The sequence below is a fragment of the Anabrus simplex genome, chromosome 6, assembly GCF_040414725.1.
Source record: "Anabrus simplex isolate iqAnaSimp1 chromosome 6, ASM4041472v1, whole genome shotgun sequence".
Classification (NCBI taxonomy): Eukaryota; Metazoa; Arthropoda; class Insecta; order Orthoptera; family Tettigoniidae; genus Anabrus; species Anabrus simplex.
In genome coordinates, this window is record NC_090270.1 from 6116733 (window position 1) to 6133293 (window position 16561).

At 40.1% G+C, this 16561-nt stretch overlaps 1 protein-coding gene across 4 annotated transcripts in view; it reads right to left on the reverse strand.

Moving 5' to 3' along the window:
• Positions 1-16561, reverse strand: part of LOC136875406 (sodium-coupled monocarboxylate transporter 1) — a 238344-nt gene that overhangs the window by 56075 nt on the left and 165708 nt on the right. For all 4 annotated transcript variants that reach the window (XM_068228195.1, XM_068228197.1, XM_068228196.1 and 1 more), the window contains 2 exons: positions 4114-4200; positions 3853-4034 (listed from right to left, as the gene is read on the reverse strand). In XM_068228195.1, the coding sequence (XP_068084296.1) occupies positions 3853-4034; positions 4114-4200 (269 nt within the window). The remainder of the gene's footprint in view (positions 1-3852; positions 4035-4113; positions 4201-16561) is intronic.

The window sequence follows — 16561 nt, forward strand, 5'->3', positions numbered from 1 at the left end:
GACTTGACATTTGAGTGCTGTCTTTTGCCGGAGTCTAAGTGAATTAATAAACAGCAATCATAGGCAGGCGATCGCTCCGATAGAGCGCGTTAGACTCTACTTCCGGGTACCAGTGTTGTCGATTTGTTCGCGGTCTTTTCAGTTCACTCGGATATTCTTGTCAAAGCACCAACAATGGCAACTAGAAATCATGAGTTCATAGAGTGGTTGAAAGAGCACAATGTATCAGTTCGCGATGACATGAGGAGGGGGGATCTCATGCATCTTGTGAAACAAAACAAGCCCTAATGCTCAGTTTACGTGGTGGATCAAATAGCCAGGTGTTCATTTTCCACCATACCATTGCCATTTTAACACCATTTGGGATCAAATGAAGGATTATGTACCTGCAAATAACCAACTCTTCACAGTTTCGGAAGTTGAAAGACTTCTTTGGGAAGCCGTAGGCGTGTTACTGCGGAAGACTGGAGCAAGGTTGTGAGACACAATCCGAGATAAGTGAAAGTCCCACAGACGATTATGTTGAAGACGATATTATCTCGTTAGTCAAGCGAGAGTGAAACCTCAACAGACGAAGACAACGCCGATAGTGACTCAGAAATGAGTGACGTGTTCCATTTGTGGGATTTTCCCTTCCTTAGGAGAAATTGAATCGATTAGCAACGCGAGCTCTTGTAGATTGTGAGTAAATTTCATTTTGTCGCGTTTTATCTGCTCCAGATTTGATCTTGTAGTCTTATCCTAACTACGCTATGTGAGCTATACATGTTGCTACAAAGAAACTTATACTCGAGTATATAGTTTTCCGTTCGTGAATCAGCTGTTTGTACTCGTGACAACTTGGCACCAATGTCTGACTTCCGGTTAACTTTCAAGTCGAAACTAATAGAAACGGAACTATAGATTTTGAAAACTTAAATATCGACTAATTTAAATTGTAATTGTTTCTGTTGTTTGTAAGGGCCCAGTTTCTGGTTCAGTTTTCCTTCTTTCTCCTGAGTTGAGTGTAAAGTTAAGTTTCTTTTAATAGTTGGTGTGTCTTGTTGTTCGTATCCCCCCCGTGGGTGGGTACGGGGTAGGACAACATCCACAATATGCCCTGCCTGTCGTAAGAGGTGACTAAAAGGTTCTGCTAACTTGGGAACGTGTTTGGTGACCACGGGGCACCTAGCTGTCCCCTGACATTGCTTCCACTTGTGCCAGGTTTCTCACTGTCATCTATCGTATCCGACCTCCCTTGGTCAACTCTTGACCTTTTCCGATCGTGACGGTAGGTCTACGGAGTCGTCAGTATCACGCCCTTCGTGTACCTTGTCGTTCTTTGACCGATAACTTTATTTTACGACCCGTTTCTTTTCCTCTCTGATTAGTGTTAATAGAGCATGGTTGGCCAGTTGCACTCCTCTTAAAACAGTAAACACCACCACCACCACCATTGTGGTATCTGTGGTTGAGGTTTTCTTATTTTATGTTTTATTTACTTGGGGTACCATTTCTTATTCAGTATAATTTTTACAGGGGCATCATTACTTTAAATGCATGTCACGAATGGTTCTGATCTAGCGACGTACAGTGTTATGGTTGTATGGCACTCATCACGTAAGACTAGGAACTAAAAAGCAACTATCGCCACCCTGCTCTCTAATTTTAACGGTTCATCACTGCTGTCAACATCGCTAGTTACATATTGATATCACGAGACATAACAATCAACAAACTAACGTCAATGTATCAATAAGGCCACGTTACCCAAGTAAATTATGTATCAAGATATTCATAATTAAGTCACTTTTCAAGTTCAATGATGAATTCAGTAAATATACACTCTCTCTCAGCCTCGCTCAATTTAATGTTACGTATTTCTGCCTTTATTTTGATTTATACGCATTATTATAACCGTATTCTTCGAGGTTTGCCTGGTGTACATGATTCAGGTCCCTTCCTGAAATTTGCTGTTACTTGTCCGACTTACGTGGAACCACGCTGTAATAATACACACGCACAAATATATTACATGCGCATTTGCCGTAAATCAATAAGAATGCACAAAGGCTGTCTGCAAATCGTACCAAAGTCGTGACACGACAAGATTAGGTTAAGTTAGGCTGATGAAGAAATTTCCTTCCATTGTAACTGAACTGATCTTTAGAGAGGAGGTAATGTTGCTTTCCTTTTCGCAGGAGTTCTTGCAGATTTTTCTTGCTTCTTCTTACAAACTAATTGCATTTTGTATATACGAATTGGACGAAATAAGACCGTACATTTAACATCAGCTACATTATTAATTACATTATGGGAACATGCCGCAATTCTACTTACCGCGTATTACCAAAACAGATTCATAATCCCACAGGAAAAGGAACTATGCTTTACATACACCCGCAAACGAGTGTTTTCCACAATAAGACAGTGGCAATACGTAAATCTTGCCAACGTGCAAATAACTGTATCGGCAAGTAAACTGTATTCTTAGCGACAATGAACTGAACGCAACAGTCAGAAAATAACTATAAATCACTACCTTCTGTATTAAGTCTGTACCCTTACATGACAAAGAGTATGCAACTGTATTCGTAAGAATTTGAGCTGATTTCACGGTCGTTTTTTAATTGAACTTCCTTCGTGTATATCGAAGTGTATTTCTTTTTAAAGATACGATTTGCAATTTTGCCCGCTAACTGACGTCACACATGCAGCTTTGTTCTTTGTTTTCCCAATTTCTTTCCTTTTATTTTCGTGCATTCCCCTAACTCTTCCGAGAAGATATAACGTGATGTTGTGGCAGGCGTCTGATTTTTCGGCAAGAGTGGTATAATGTCATTTTGAATATTCATTACGGGGAACGTATGTCACTGTAGTGTAATTAAATTAATTAAACTTATTTGGATTTCCTCCGGTTTTCATAAATTTTCGTTCTGGGTTAATCACCTAATTTGTTGGTGGTTTTCTTCTTGTTACAACCTTAATATTTTATTTCAGATTCATGTTACTTTAATGTTCGTTTATTTTCCATATTTTCCCATTGGAGTGAATTTTATATTTTTCTAGAGTTTCCTATACACTTTACTCTTAGTATTTATTTTGCAGGAAATTGAGGTAACTAAAGGTAAAATAACAATTATAATTTTATAATAAGAATTAATACTAGCATTCGTCATCTTTTATTTATGAAACTAAGAATTTATTTCAATGGAACGACTAGAATTTAAATACCGGGACAGCCGAAGCCATAAAAATAGTGAACCGAGCTGGGGTAAGTAGCCCACTACTTGTACAATTTTAAAATCTTTCTAGTTCTTGGTTTAATTGGTTTTTACTAACCTGTGCTTTTTAATTCCATCACTTGCCATTTTTAGTTTATATATATCTAAATTCTCTGTATTTGTATTATCCCAAAACTCACCCCCCTTATTTTTATTAAATTATTATAAATTTTAGCTGATTAGATGTTGTTGATAGTCATGTTCCCTAGAACCTCTACCCTCTTCCTTTGCACGCGTTCCGTCTCTCTCCATCTGTTGTAAGTTGCAGTTTTGAAATGAATATTTTTTAGATTCTCTGAAGGCTCAATCGGGATATGTCCAACACTGCAGGTGGTGCACAGTACTATCAACAACGAACTATTGCTATTGTTATTACTGAATTACAATTCAAACAACACAAATGGTAAGTGTTCTGTTAATATGAATACAATATTAAGAAAGGGAGATCCTGTATATAATTCACAAATCACTCACCGTCATACGCAAATGTGACAGGCTGTATATACGTAATTCACTCATACACATGCCACAATCTCTAAAGACAGGCAGGAAAATGTAAAATCAATATGCAACAGTTTGATGCACAAACCTCATGTCTGATGCGTGCTGGGTGGTGAATGTTGTGTTTGAAGATAGAAACTCGTACGTGCAGCCTTCCACTGTCAGCGGCTTGGTCTGGTATACCATGCGACCAGTAGCGATTGCTGTCTGAGCTCCTAGGATAATCCAGGACATGAACCCCAGGCTAACAACACCACCAGCCACCATTCCCTGTGGCAGAGAGAACTCCTCAATTCAAACTGAAGAATACTCCCTCCTAGACATAACGTGTGAAAATCACCGGTAGTACCTTGAACGTAACCCACGGCAGGAAGAAGCCGATGCTGAATAACCCCAGTGACGGCCCGTTAGTGATAGCTCCAAGAGACATCGCCATCTGCAAGAACAGTCAAGCAATACCATCATCAACCATACATGTTTCGCTCTGCTCAAAGGCTTATTTAGAGCGTAATCAACAACATAAATAATTAAAAGTTACAAAGCTTCTATATTACCATAGTTCAGTCATTGATTTAAAAACATTCTTCATTTTAATTAAAATCCTTAGTTCAAAGTTAAAATAAAGAATATTAAACTGAAGGACTCTAACATTCCGTATGCCCCTTAGTTTCTGAGTCCAGGGGTTGACCACAATGATCCGCTTGACGTCAGTTGAAGTTTGCTGGAAGATGGTTCAAACATCCTCAAAGATGTGACTTCTATCTTCGTTAGTGTACGAGAAACTTCAATCGAGAGTTTTGAGAAGTCAATAGGTAGAGTCCTGCGCGGATATGGTAAATATTTAACTACAGTATATTACACCCAAGGTATTGAGGATAGATCTGCTAACATAATACAACAGGCCTGACACCTGGCATCAGAACCCCAACAGTCACAGGTTTATGAGGGATTTTCTCTTGTGACAAATACCTTTCTTCCTTCCATTTATTTCGGGCAGGAGGCAGTTAGGCTCAGGTCAGATTTACGGCTTTATGATCTCAAGCCTCTTTATATATCATTGTTCTCCCATGCCAATGTCAAGGGTCGCCTAAGGTCGAGAATAAACAACAGTATACCTAAGCGAAAATCAATAAAGTCATTATTTAGAAATTATCAACAAAATTATCCGCACTGCCATACAATTTGCATCCGCCAAGACACTAACTTCGCGGATAAATCCGCATCTGTGCAGGGTTTAATCAATAGGCACAGTAAATTCCTTTCTATTTATCACACCTGTAATATCCCCAGGTCGCCCTCCCGTCGCAGGTTGTGGGTCTGCAAGTGGCAGTACATGTGAAACGGATTTATCAGTTTATGAAATGTGTGATATCATTTTAATTTATGGCGAGGCAAGATGAAATAGGGCAAGGCCAGGATTAATGTATCGGGAACATTCCTACAGCATTTGGGAAAAACTGGCTAAGTCCACTTTTGGTCGAAAATGTGTTAAGTGCACCAAACGATCACTTCTGATGATACTCGCATCGTGTGAACACGGGTAAGTGATCTCGTGTATTGCGCATTTAATTTTCGAGGTGAGTCAGTTAGTATGCATTTGTACGGGAAAGTCAACTTACTTGATTTTCATCAGAGGACGTTGAGAATAAGGAAAAAACGGGTAAGTCTAGTTACATTATTTTGACCCTTGCGAATCATTATTGTAGTGGCTGTTAAAATCAGGTAAATCTACTTGCATGGTTTATTAAGTAAGTTACAAAGCATTAAGTAATGACTAACAACAAACGGAAATCAAAATATATTATATTATAACTGAACAGTGGAGGTAATAAACACTTAAATGTCAAATCCATTGACGGACTTTATAGAACTATGTACGGTAGTTCTTAAAATAATTCCATTATAGTACAATAACATGCATTGTCGATTTCGCTCGCATTTTCATAATGGCACTGGCTTATGTGCAGATATTTGTAGTTCCCTTGTTAACATGGAAGGGCGTGGAAATATGTTTAGTCGTGGACAACGATTAGTTTATTTGGCTAAATGAACATTAAATTCATGTTCTGATGGAGTGAATATGGAAGTACGGATTGAGAACCCAGAAGAAAATGGTGGTGGAAACCAAAACGGTGAGTTTTTAAAAAATTTATTGTTATTGTTATTATACTATGACTATTGTTAATGTATTAATCATATTTCAAATCACATTATTAATATTTATTATACATTTTATTTCAGATTCTTCTACACTAGTCTCAGTACCACAGGCTAAACCCAGTAACACCAATGCGAGAATGAGTGGACAACATCAAAAATATGATGTGCTGATTGACCAAGGTACGATTATTGTTATTATTGATGTAATATTCTAGAAATTGCTTCATATTCACCACCTCAACTTAGCAATAAATTGTTAATAAAGTGAAGAAATACCACGGATAGCCAAATTAAGGAATTCCTGGCTCGACCGATCACAACTTTCTTGCTAGGAATTTATAAACAGATTCTTTTTCTTATAAAAGAAACAAAATGCCAAATGTATTCGTGACTGTCGTGTTATTATTTTACAGATTTGCCAGTTTTGGAGTCAACGGTGCTATTAGAACTTGAATGTTTGGAAAATGAGGACGGAGATACTGCCTTTAATTTGGATGAGAGTGGGAAGGATCCAGATGTTGTCTCTGAGAGTGCCACTGAAGTTTCCAGTTACCCTGACAACGATTCAGCCATAAGTAACAGCAGTTCAAGATTACAGAAAGCATAAAATCGTATGGTTAAACGTGTTCCACTAAAGACTGATACATCACGATATCAAAGAAGACTCAACAAAGAACTCAGAAATAAGGGATTAACTTACGAAACAATTAAAGGGAAGAGAGTTAAAGAAAGACAGATGTTGCCTTTGAAAACATGCCGTATGGAATGCAGTGAGCGAATCTCAGAGTTAGACGGGCAAGAATGTTTTAAAAACTATTGGGCTATTGGTGATCATGATAGCAGAGTCCGGTACCTATCTTCCCTCATCACAATTCATACACCCAAAACACGCAGAGTTCGGCAAGGCAGTCAAGGGAAATCAAGAGAGTGTACTTCTAAGTACATCATCTTGGAAGGCAAAAGTCATCAGCTGTGCAGAGAATGCCTTCGGCGAACATTATGAGAGACTACAGGTTTCATAGAACGGGTCACGAAGAAAAAAGGACCTTATCGACGGGAATAGTGCCAGTAGATGGAAGAGGAAAGGCAGCACCCCCAAATAAAAGATCATACAGTAAACTGGAAATTGTGAAAAATCACATTATGTCTCTTCCGAGCCATGAAATTCATTGTTGTCGACCGAGGACAGCAAAAAATTTCTATCCCCAGACTTGAGCATTAGTAAGATGTACGATTTGTATAAACAATGTCCTTGAATATCTATACTAAATGTTTCCATGAGTTGGATCTCACTTTTAAGAAACCTAAACGAGACGCATGTCACAAGTGCGATTTAATTAACATGAAAATGAACACATTGTCTGGGGACGCCAAAGAAGAGTTTATCAAAGAACGTGATGCCCACCACAGGGCTGCAGAGGCAGCTTATAATGCAAAACGCCAGGACAAAGAGGCTGCCCTATTGGATGAAAGGAAATAATTTTTTCCTTTGAAATTCAGCAAAGTCTTCCCACGCCCTTTCTGACTACTTGAGTATCATTCTACAAACGGCAATTATGGACATTTAACCTGACCGTACATGACTTGAAGACAAACAAATCAACGTGTTTCATGTGGGATGAAAATGTTTCTGGTAGAGGTGGAAATCAAGTTGCTTCCTGTATACATCAGTTCATTTCGCAATTGCCTGACAATATTCAAGTTGTAGTATTTTATTCAGACTGTTGTGGTGGGCCAAATAGAAACTGCATTGTAGCTGCAATGTCCGCATATGTTATGCAGACTAATGACCACATACAAGAAATACACCACAAATTCCTGATAAGTACACATACCGACATGGAATACGATGCAGATCATGAAATAACTGAAGAGGAAAAGAAGAACAACCACCCGAATGACTGGTGCCAGTTAGTGAGGTCATGCATCCCTTTGATGTGTTCGTTATGGAACGAAGACATTTTCTGGATTTCTCAACCCTCCTAAAGACAACGGGCCATTTCAAATGAAGAAGGTTAATACTGAGGGAAATAAATTTTATGGCACTCAGCACATTGGCTGAAGTATGTTAAGAAGCCAGTAAGTACCATTTTTTAAAAGACATCTTCAATGAGGACGTAAATTTCTGAGAATTGCCTCTTCGAAGACGAGAAGAAATATATTTACCAACTGCTCTACCACTGATCCATGCAGGCCCAGAGAGAAGTCTTTGCTGCCATTCCTACAAGTGATCCACATCTCGAAGAAGTTGGTGCTAATGCATGAAAGGAACTTTCAGAAGTACAATGACTTGGATGTTTCCGTTATTTTTATTTTAAACTAGCAAATGTACCCGTGCTTCGCTACGGTATTCTACATTGTATACGGATATCGACGTAAATACTGTGCGTGCAGCAAATGAGATTGTTTTAAAATTGCATGTCTCTTAGCCTTATCCGACAAATAGCATGGGGAGGTCCACATACGTTGTTTCCAATGTAAAGTGAGGGTTGCGGAGTTGAGATGATAACGCCAGGCTCACTTGCCTACTGCCATTCACAAACGAGTTGGCAAGTTTACATTATAATTGCAGGCCCCAATGCCTACTGCGTGGTCACAATCGATTTGGGGAGTTTTAGTTACAATGGCAGACCCATTTCCTACTTTCAGACAGGTTACAGTTGAGGAGTTTTTATTATAATACCAGGCAACTTCCCTACCACCAGTCAAAATTGAGTTGTGCAGTTATCATTATAATGACAGTCCCTTTTTACTGCTGCTAGCCACCTTACTGCCAGTCACACAGAATTAGTGAGTTTCCATGAAAATAGCAGGCCACTATGCCTAATGCTAGTCAAATTTTAGATTGGAACATTTGTTTATAATGGCGGGCACCCTGGCCTAGAGCCAAACACAATAGAGTAGGGGACTTTCGAACAAAACTGCATGATCCCTTGCCTTCTGCAAGACAAATCGAAAAGTGAATTATTCATTAAAATGGTAGGCCTTCCTTACTAATGCCAGTTACACAAGAGTTGGAGAAGGACCCCATTCCTACTGCCAGCAGTCAAAGTCGGTGTAGGGAGTACTGATTACAATGGCAGACACATCCTTTCTCGATCGCTACAAATCGACATCAATGAATATATACAGATGGACATACGAAAGTATATGAATGTTTACAATATTGCAGACCTTCATTTACAGATTAACTGCTGCTAAACGGTACGTCATATCGACAAAGGATTGTACCGTAAGGCGCAGTATTTAGCGATCTAAATGGCTGGTCCTATGATATTTTCTCGCATCTAATCTATTCATGGGTCAGATTGAATCAGAAACGTTGAATATGTTGAAATTTGTGTAAGAATACCTTACATTGCATTACTTTTCGGATAATTGTGTGACATAGCATTTGGCTCACATATGGGTACTGGGTGGGCCAATGTTCGTGTAGAGTTTGATTATACTATCTTTCCTGTAAGTGATTGAAATGATGCACATGAGAAGAAAAGGTTTAGAAATTAATTTCCATTAAGGCAGGTAGATTTCCATTAAGTTTGGTTGTGTGTATTTTGAGGGAGTGCAAAATCACGGTTTCGGTTTCGTATAAACCCCCAATTAGTTCAGGGATTTAGAAACAATATTTGCCCTAAAACCTCCCCAAAGGACAGGTGGATTCTAAATATGAAGTTTGGTGGAAATATATCGAGTAGTTTTCAAGTTAGAGAAAGACAAACAGACCAACAAACAAACAAACAAACAAACAAACAAACAAACAAACATACAAACAAATAAACAAACAAACAAACTAACTAACTAACTAACTAACAGACACCAGGGAAACCTACCCTTGGACAGATGGATGCTATATATAAAATTTGGTTCAAATATCTTGTTAGTTTTCAAGTTGTAAGAAGTACGCTTTACACGCACCCGCTCTTGCGTTAAGTCCGCTGGGATGTGTACCGAAAAACGGTCCGTTAATGATATCTCCCTTACAAAATCCTGTTATCGAAATGATGCACATGAGAGAAAAAGGTTTAGAAATTAATTTTCATTAAGGCAGGTTGATTTCCATTAAGTTCGGTTGTGTATACTTTGAGGGAGTGCAAAATCACGGTTTCGGTTTCGTAAAAATCCCCACTCAGTTCAGGGATTTAGAAACGATATTTGCTCTAAAACCTACCCAAGGAGAGGTGGATTCTAAATATGAAGTTTGGTGGAAATATATCCAGTAGTTTTCAAGTTATAGAAGGACAGACAAACAGACAAACAGACACCAAAGCTAAAAAAGATGCAGATGGTCATTATTACACCTGAAACGGATAACTGTACGGAAATTTCGCCAAAATAATCAATGTACAGACACACGGTTGTTCCGATTTTAGTTATATAGATGACGGATAAGCATGAGCACGTTGAAAAGTGCAGACTTCCACTTCGAGATTCATATCTCCTAAAGGGTTTATGATATTAAGAAACGGTTTGCGCCATCAGACGCCTCATTTATCGCTCTAAATGTTTGTTTCTAAACCAAATCCTCGTATCTCCCATATTAAGGGGGTAAATTGAGATCAAATTTAGAATAGGGTGAAATTTGGGTGCATTTGAAATATTTTACATTACTTTTTGCCTACTTATGTATAAGCTAGAATCATGAAATTTGGTACACATATGTCCCTTAATCGTGCCAATGTGTGCACACAACGTGATGATCCTATCGTTCTTATAAGTGTGTCAAACAATGAAATATACTTGTAAAAATCACCAAATTTACGAACAATCCAGATATAGGCCAAATTTAACGTATAAGGGACAGAGATACGACAAAATGTCACAGGACCAAAGTTGTAGATCACTCCGAATTGAAGGGACATTGTGCCATCCGTTTTGTGATACGACTTACCGTTTAGCCAAAAAATAGCTCAAAAGGAATGTCTGCACAGTCATTAAAATTGCCTCCATATTTCGATATCTTTGGGGGTAAAAAGTGAAAAATTTGAACATCTTGGAATTTTCCCCTCGGTTAAGGACCAAAAGCTATAATTTCACCAAATTTCAATTGTCTACCTCGTCTGGCAGGTTGTGCCGCCATCTTGATTTGGGGGGATAGGGGATAAAAATGAGGAAATTCCCGAAAATTTTTAAGCCCACGAAACTTATAGGTTATCGTTTTGGATATACTATACGACTGTGTTCTTATGCTGAGCCCAAAATTTGAGCCCCCCCCAGCGTGCCCCCTTCAGGGAATTTTGAGAATTTCCGATTTTTCTAGGGATCCCGGGGTCATTAGTTTCCCCCGTACGAAGTTTCAAATTTCTGAGATTTCTGGAAGTGCCTCATTAATTCACGTGTTTTTTCATTTTTAAATATTTATATATACATCGCTCCAGCCCGACTTGCTTTTATCCTTTTCTCACATTCTTTTAACAAAATTGTTTGAATAAATTACTTTGTGGTAGTTTTAAAAGTGAAAGTTCAAAACAGGGTAAGTTTTCCTTTTCGCCAGTCATTAGTGGGGAAAACCGTGTAAGTCACTTTGTGCCCCGATGATATACATATAATTATTTTCACAGTATCCCATATAAAGAAGGCATCAAGATAACCATATTTTATAAATTTTATTTCTGTGCTTGAATATGCTGATTTTAGGGCTAGCAGTGAACTTTGAATAGCTTTCCTGTAAAAAATTACTTTATAGACTTACCTGGTTTTTCTTAAATGCTGTAGATTTTATAAGTCCAAAACACACCACACAAGTTGTCGCTGTTCTTAAGAGATTTTCAGACACTGGACAACTACTAATTGCACATTAAATGCAGCCCTGAAACAGGAAGTTCTAGACCGGGATTATGCAAAGACGCGAACTGATAGAGAAAACTTGTACTTCCGTCCGGCAACTAATTAAAAATCGGGTTTGCTATAAATCGGATAACATCATCGGCGAAAGGAAATCACACTACAGGAATAGAGATGTTAAATATTATTCTGGATGTGATATTAGCTGCACTAGTTACCACGTTTAACTCTTCCCTTGTAGACAGCACGTTTCCCGAAACATGCAAAGCGGGCATTATACGTCCTCTAAAATAAGTAGTTTCCCCTCCTGAACCATCTGACTACAGAGCCATCTGCATACTTTCTGCTTTATCCAAAGCGCTAGAGTTCATCGCTCATATACAAATGACAGACTACATGACGACTAACAACATACTTGACCCACTACAATCTGGTTTTCGTCAAGCACACAGTACTACAACGGCCCTACTGAAGGACACAGAAGACATGGTCAACAAGAAAGCGACAGTTTTAATACTTCTAGACTTGAGCAAAGCTTTTGGCTCTGTTGACATTGGCATTTTGCTCTCGAAATTGTATCCTTTTTGTTTTATTGAACCTCATAGGTTTCCGCCCAATACATGGTTCAAATTTGGAATAGCCTAGGCCAATTACAGGATGCAAAAGAACAGTAATTTAGAATCTAGTAAAACGTCATAAAATACAAAACCAGCAAAATAAAATAAAATGAAAATAAAAGCCATCAATCCCCATCTGGCCCATGATCGACCCTTACTGGTGCTCAATGCAGTGGGCATAAGTAAACAGAATAAACAGAAAACAAATAATGATAATCAAGCGAAGGAGAACACGATTCTCCTTGGATATGCCACACTACACACACCACAGTAGTCATTCTCAGTCCCAATCACCTCCCTGGATATTCACAATTAGCAATTTAAATAGAATTAAAAGACCTAATGAAGTTGAAATAAAATAAAGGCATTGTGAATGTCATGACTTTCTTGTCCCTCCTGTCTAGTCATGCATACCTTCCACATTTCATTCGTCGTACCATCCTTCTACTCGACCCACTCTGGCTAGCTGAGTCAAGACATAAGTTACGTCACCAGCCGCTTACGTGTTCCTAATTCTGCTCACGTTGCAACTTTATCCTGTGTACTACTTCTCTGTTCCTACTCATCATATTTAACCATGCTTAATCTAATTTAAATACCGAGCCATTCTCCACAATAAATTTTGTCATCATGTCCACCAAGCCAAAATTTACCAACCCTGCCTATTTAATAAACCCAATCACTCTTCATATATCACCATACGTCAACTTGTCAATCTCATACCGCCACTTCAATCTCATACTGCAAATAAACACACCTCATTACCTACTAAAAACTCCATCCAACTCCACAAGCATTCACTTTTACTTAACACTCCAAATCAATTCCAAATTATCTTACTACATACCAATTACAACTTACTCCATTAATTCACTATACCTACTATACCAACACATACCACATCACTATCAAATTCACTATACAGACACATACCTCCAACTCCACCTCATAAACCTTACTACATACCAATTACAACTTACTCCATTAATTCACTATACCTACTATACCAACACATACCACCATCACCATCAAATTCACTGTACAGACACCTACCTCCAACCCCACCTCATAAACACACCTCCAAGACACACATCACCAATACGAATAACATAAAGACACAACTCTCTTTCTTATATAATCACCATGTCGTCGATAACCATACCCTTACTTACTAACTTTATTAGAGTTTTTGCTTCTTGTTACAGTACTCTCATCATTTTTTAACTCCCTACTCCTACTCCTCACTCTGCTCATATCCATTTCGAGTCTCGGCTAGGTTGCCTCAGACCTTGCCTTTTCACCCCGCGCTTCCATTACTTCACTGCATTCAATTCTCTGCCTTTCCTCTTCTCTGGCTGTGCCTAGCTAGATAGATCCGTAGACCTTCCTGTTCTCACTCCGCTGTCTACAGCAGTTTACTTTTCATTGTTTATGTTCACATTTTCACTATGCTCCTCTCCCTGTCTTTCTTCGTTCAGCTACCTGTTTCCCTTGGTATTTTTCTTATCACCTTGCCCATCTTCCCCACTAATCACTATACTTCTCTCCGTTACCTCCTCTTGTTTCACCTTTTCTTCTATGACCATCAATTTAGTCACATGCCAAGTTCTGCTCCAGCTGCCATTTGTCACAACTAGTTCCTGTCCCCTGATAACTGCTCTCAATCCTTGGTGTCTAGCTCGTATCATACGTTTCTTGAGAATGTTTGCATTCCTCATCCCTTCACTTCCCACGTCCCTCTTAATCCATACTTTTCCCTCTGTATGTTCCCGCTTTCCAATCACAATATCAGCCATCAACGTGGAAACCTCTAACTATTCTCTGCACATCGTCTATGTCAACTTTGATAAAATTGATTTTCATTTTCCCCAGGATTAAGTCCACCACTTTATAAATAGTGAGCACTTATTTCTTCCTATTATCGCCCTGCACTCCTGCGCTCATCTCTCGCCCTACCGGTAGCCTTCACTCAACACGTCCGTGGCTTACGCTGTACTGTGGCATACCAAAAATCGAAGAAGATGGAGGAGGCAAACAAGAGAAGTCACAATACCGCAGCCCAAGTCTTCGACTGTCAGTGCAATTACCAGAGATAAGAGGCGCCTCCCAGCATAGATTCACGCCAACTACAGACGGAAGGGCCTCGATAAAACACAACACAGAAAAGGGAAGCAATGGAATCTGGGCAAGGCCAATAGGTCAACGACCTTAACAGAGGGTGGAAGGAGTAAGGGGTAGAGAAATTCACTATAACAACACTCACCGTCACACCTAAAGACAAAAATTTAATATAATAAGAGAAAGACAATAAGTCGGGTTTGTGGTGCAATTTAAATCTATAAAAATATTGAAAACAATTAAGTTTAAAAAAAGAAAACTAATGACAAGGCTCATTTTCAAAATTACTACCAAGCGTGGTCACCAAGCTAGAATGCCAACAATTTCAAACAATTTTAAAGGTTCAATAATACACTGACTGACAGAGCAAATGCAACACCAAGAAGGAGTGGTTCGAAAGGGATGAAAGTTGGGGAAAAAACAGAGACGGCACGGACGAATAATTGATGTTTATTTCAAACCGATATGCAGGTTACACAATGCGCACGGCATCGACTCAGTAGGATGTAGGACCACCGCGAGCGGCGATGCACGCAGAAACACGTCGAGGTACAGAGTCAATAAGAGTGCGGATGGTGTCCTGAGGGATGGTTCTCCATTCTCTGTCAACCATTTGCCACAGTTGGTCGTCCGTACGAGGCTGGGGCAGAGTTTGCAGACGGCGTCCAATGAGATCCCACACGTGTTCGATTGGTGAGAGATCCGAAGAGTACGCTGGCCACGGAAGCATCTGTACACCTCGTAGAGCCTGTTGGGAGATGCGAGCAGTGTGTGGGCGGGCATTATCCTGCTGAAACAGAGCATTGGGCAGCCCCTGAAGGTACGGGAGTGCCACCGGCCGCAGCACATGCTGCACGTAGCGGTAGGCATTTAACGTGCCTTGAATACGCACTAGAGGTGACGTGGAATCATACGCAATAGCGCCCCAAACCATGATGCCGCGTTGTCTAGCTCCACAGTTACTGCCGGATTTGACCTTTCTCCACGCCGACGCCACACTCGTCTGCGGTGACTATCACTGACAGAACAGAAGCGTGACTCATCGGAGAACACGACGTTCCGCCATTCCCTCATCCAAGTCGCTCTAGCCCGGCACCATGCCAGGCGTGCACGTCTATGCTGTGGAGTCAATGGTAGTCTTCTGAGCGGACGCCGGGAGTGCAGGCCTCCTTCAACCAATCGACAGGAAATTGTTCTGGTCGATATTGGAACAGCCAGGGTGTCTTGCACATGCTGAAGAATGGCGGTTGACGTGGCGTGCGGGGCTGCCACCGCTTGGCGGCGGATGCGCCGATCCTCGCGTGCTGACGTCACTCGGGCTGCGCCTGGACCTCTCGCACGTGCCACATGTCCCTGCGCCAACCATCTTCGCCACAGGCGCTGCACCGTGGACACATCCCTATGGGTATCGGTTGCGATTTGACGAAGCGACCAACCTGCCCTTCTCAGCCCGATCACCATACCCCTCGTAAAGTCGTCTGTCTGCTGGAAATGCCTCCGTTGACGGCGGCCTGGCATTCTTAGCTATACACGTGTCCTGTGGCACACGACAACACGTTCTACAATGACTGTCGGCTGAGAAATCACGGTACGAAGTGGGCCATTCGCCAACGCCGTGTCCCATTTATCGTTCGCTACGTGCGCAGCACAGCGGCGCATTTCACATCATGAGCATACCTCAGTGACGTCAGTCTACCCTGCAATTGGCAAAAAGTTCTGACCACTCCTTCTTGGTGTTGCATTTGCTCTGTCAGTCAGTGTATTTTCCAGACGGAATTAACTTGACTTTGGCTTAGAGGTTCATAACAATGTACTGTTCGAGCTCGAACCCATCTTCCTTTTAAAAAAAGACACAATACAAATTTTCAAAGTCATTCATATCTTAGGTGCACCTATCTGGATACGCGCACGCCTCTATCAAATTATATAAACTATTTACCAAATTGTTATCGAACAATTAAAAGCCAACAGGCATTAATACAATAAATTATTACATGTTTGAGATCCCTCAGTGAACACGGAAGCGTTTCAAATGAAAACTTCTAAGCGCGTCCCCTAACAGACGAACAATGTCCTCAAGTAACCAAAGGTAGGCTAAAACAAAATTAAGAAAGAGCCCAC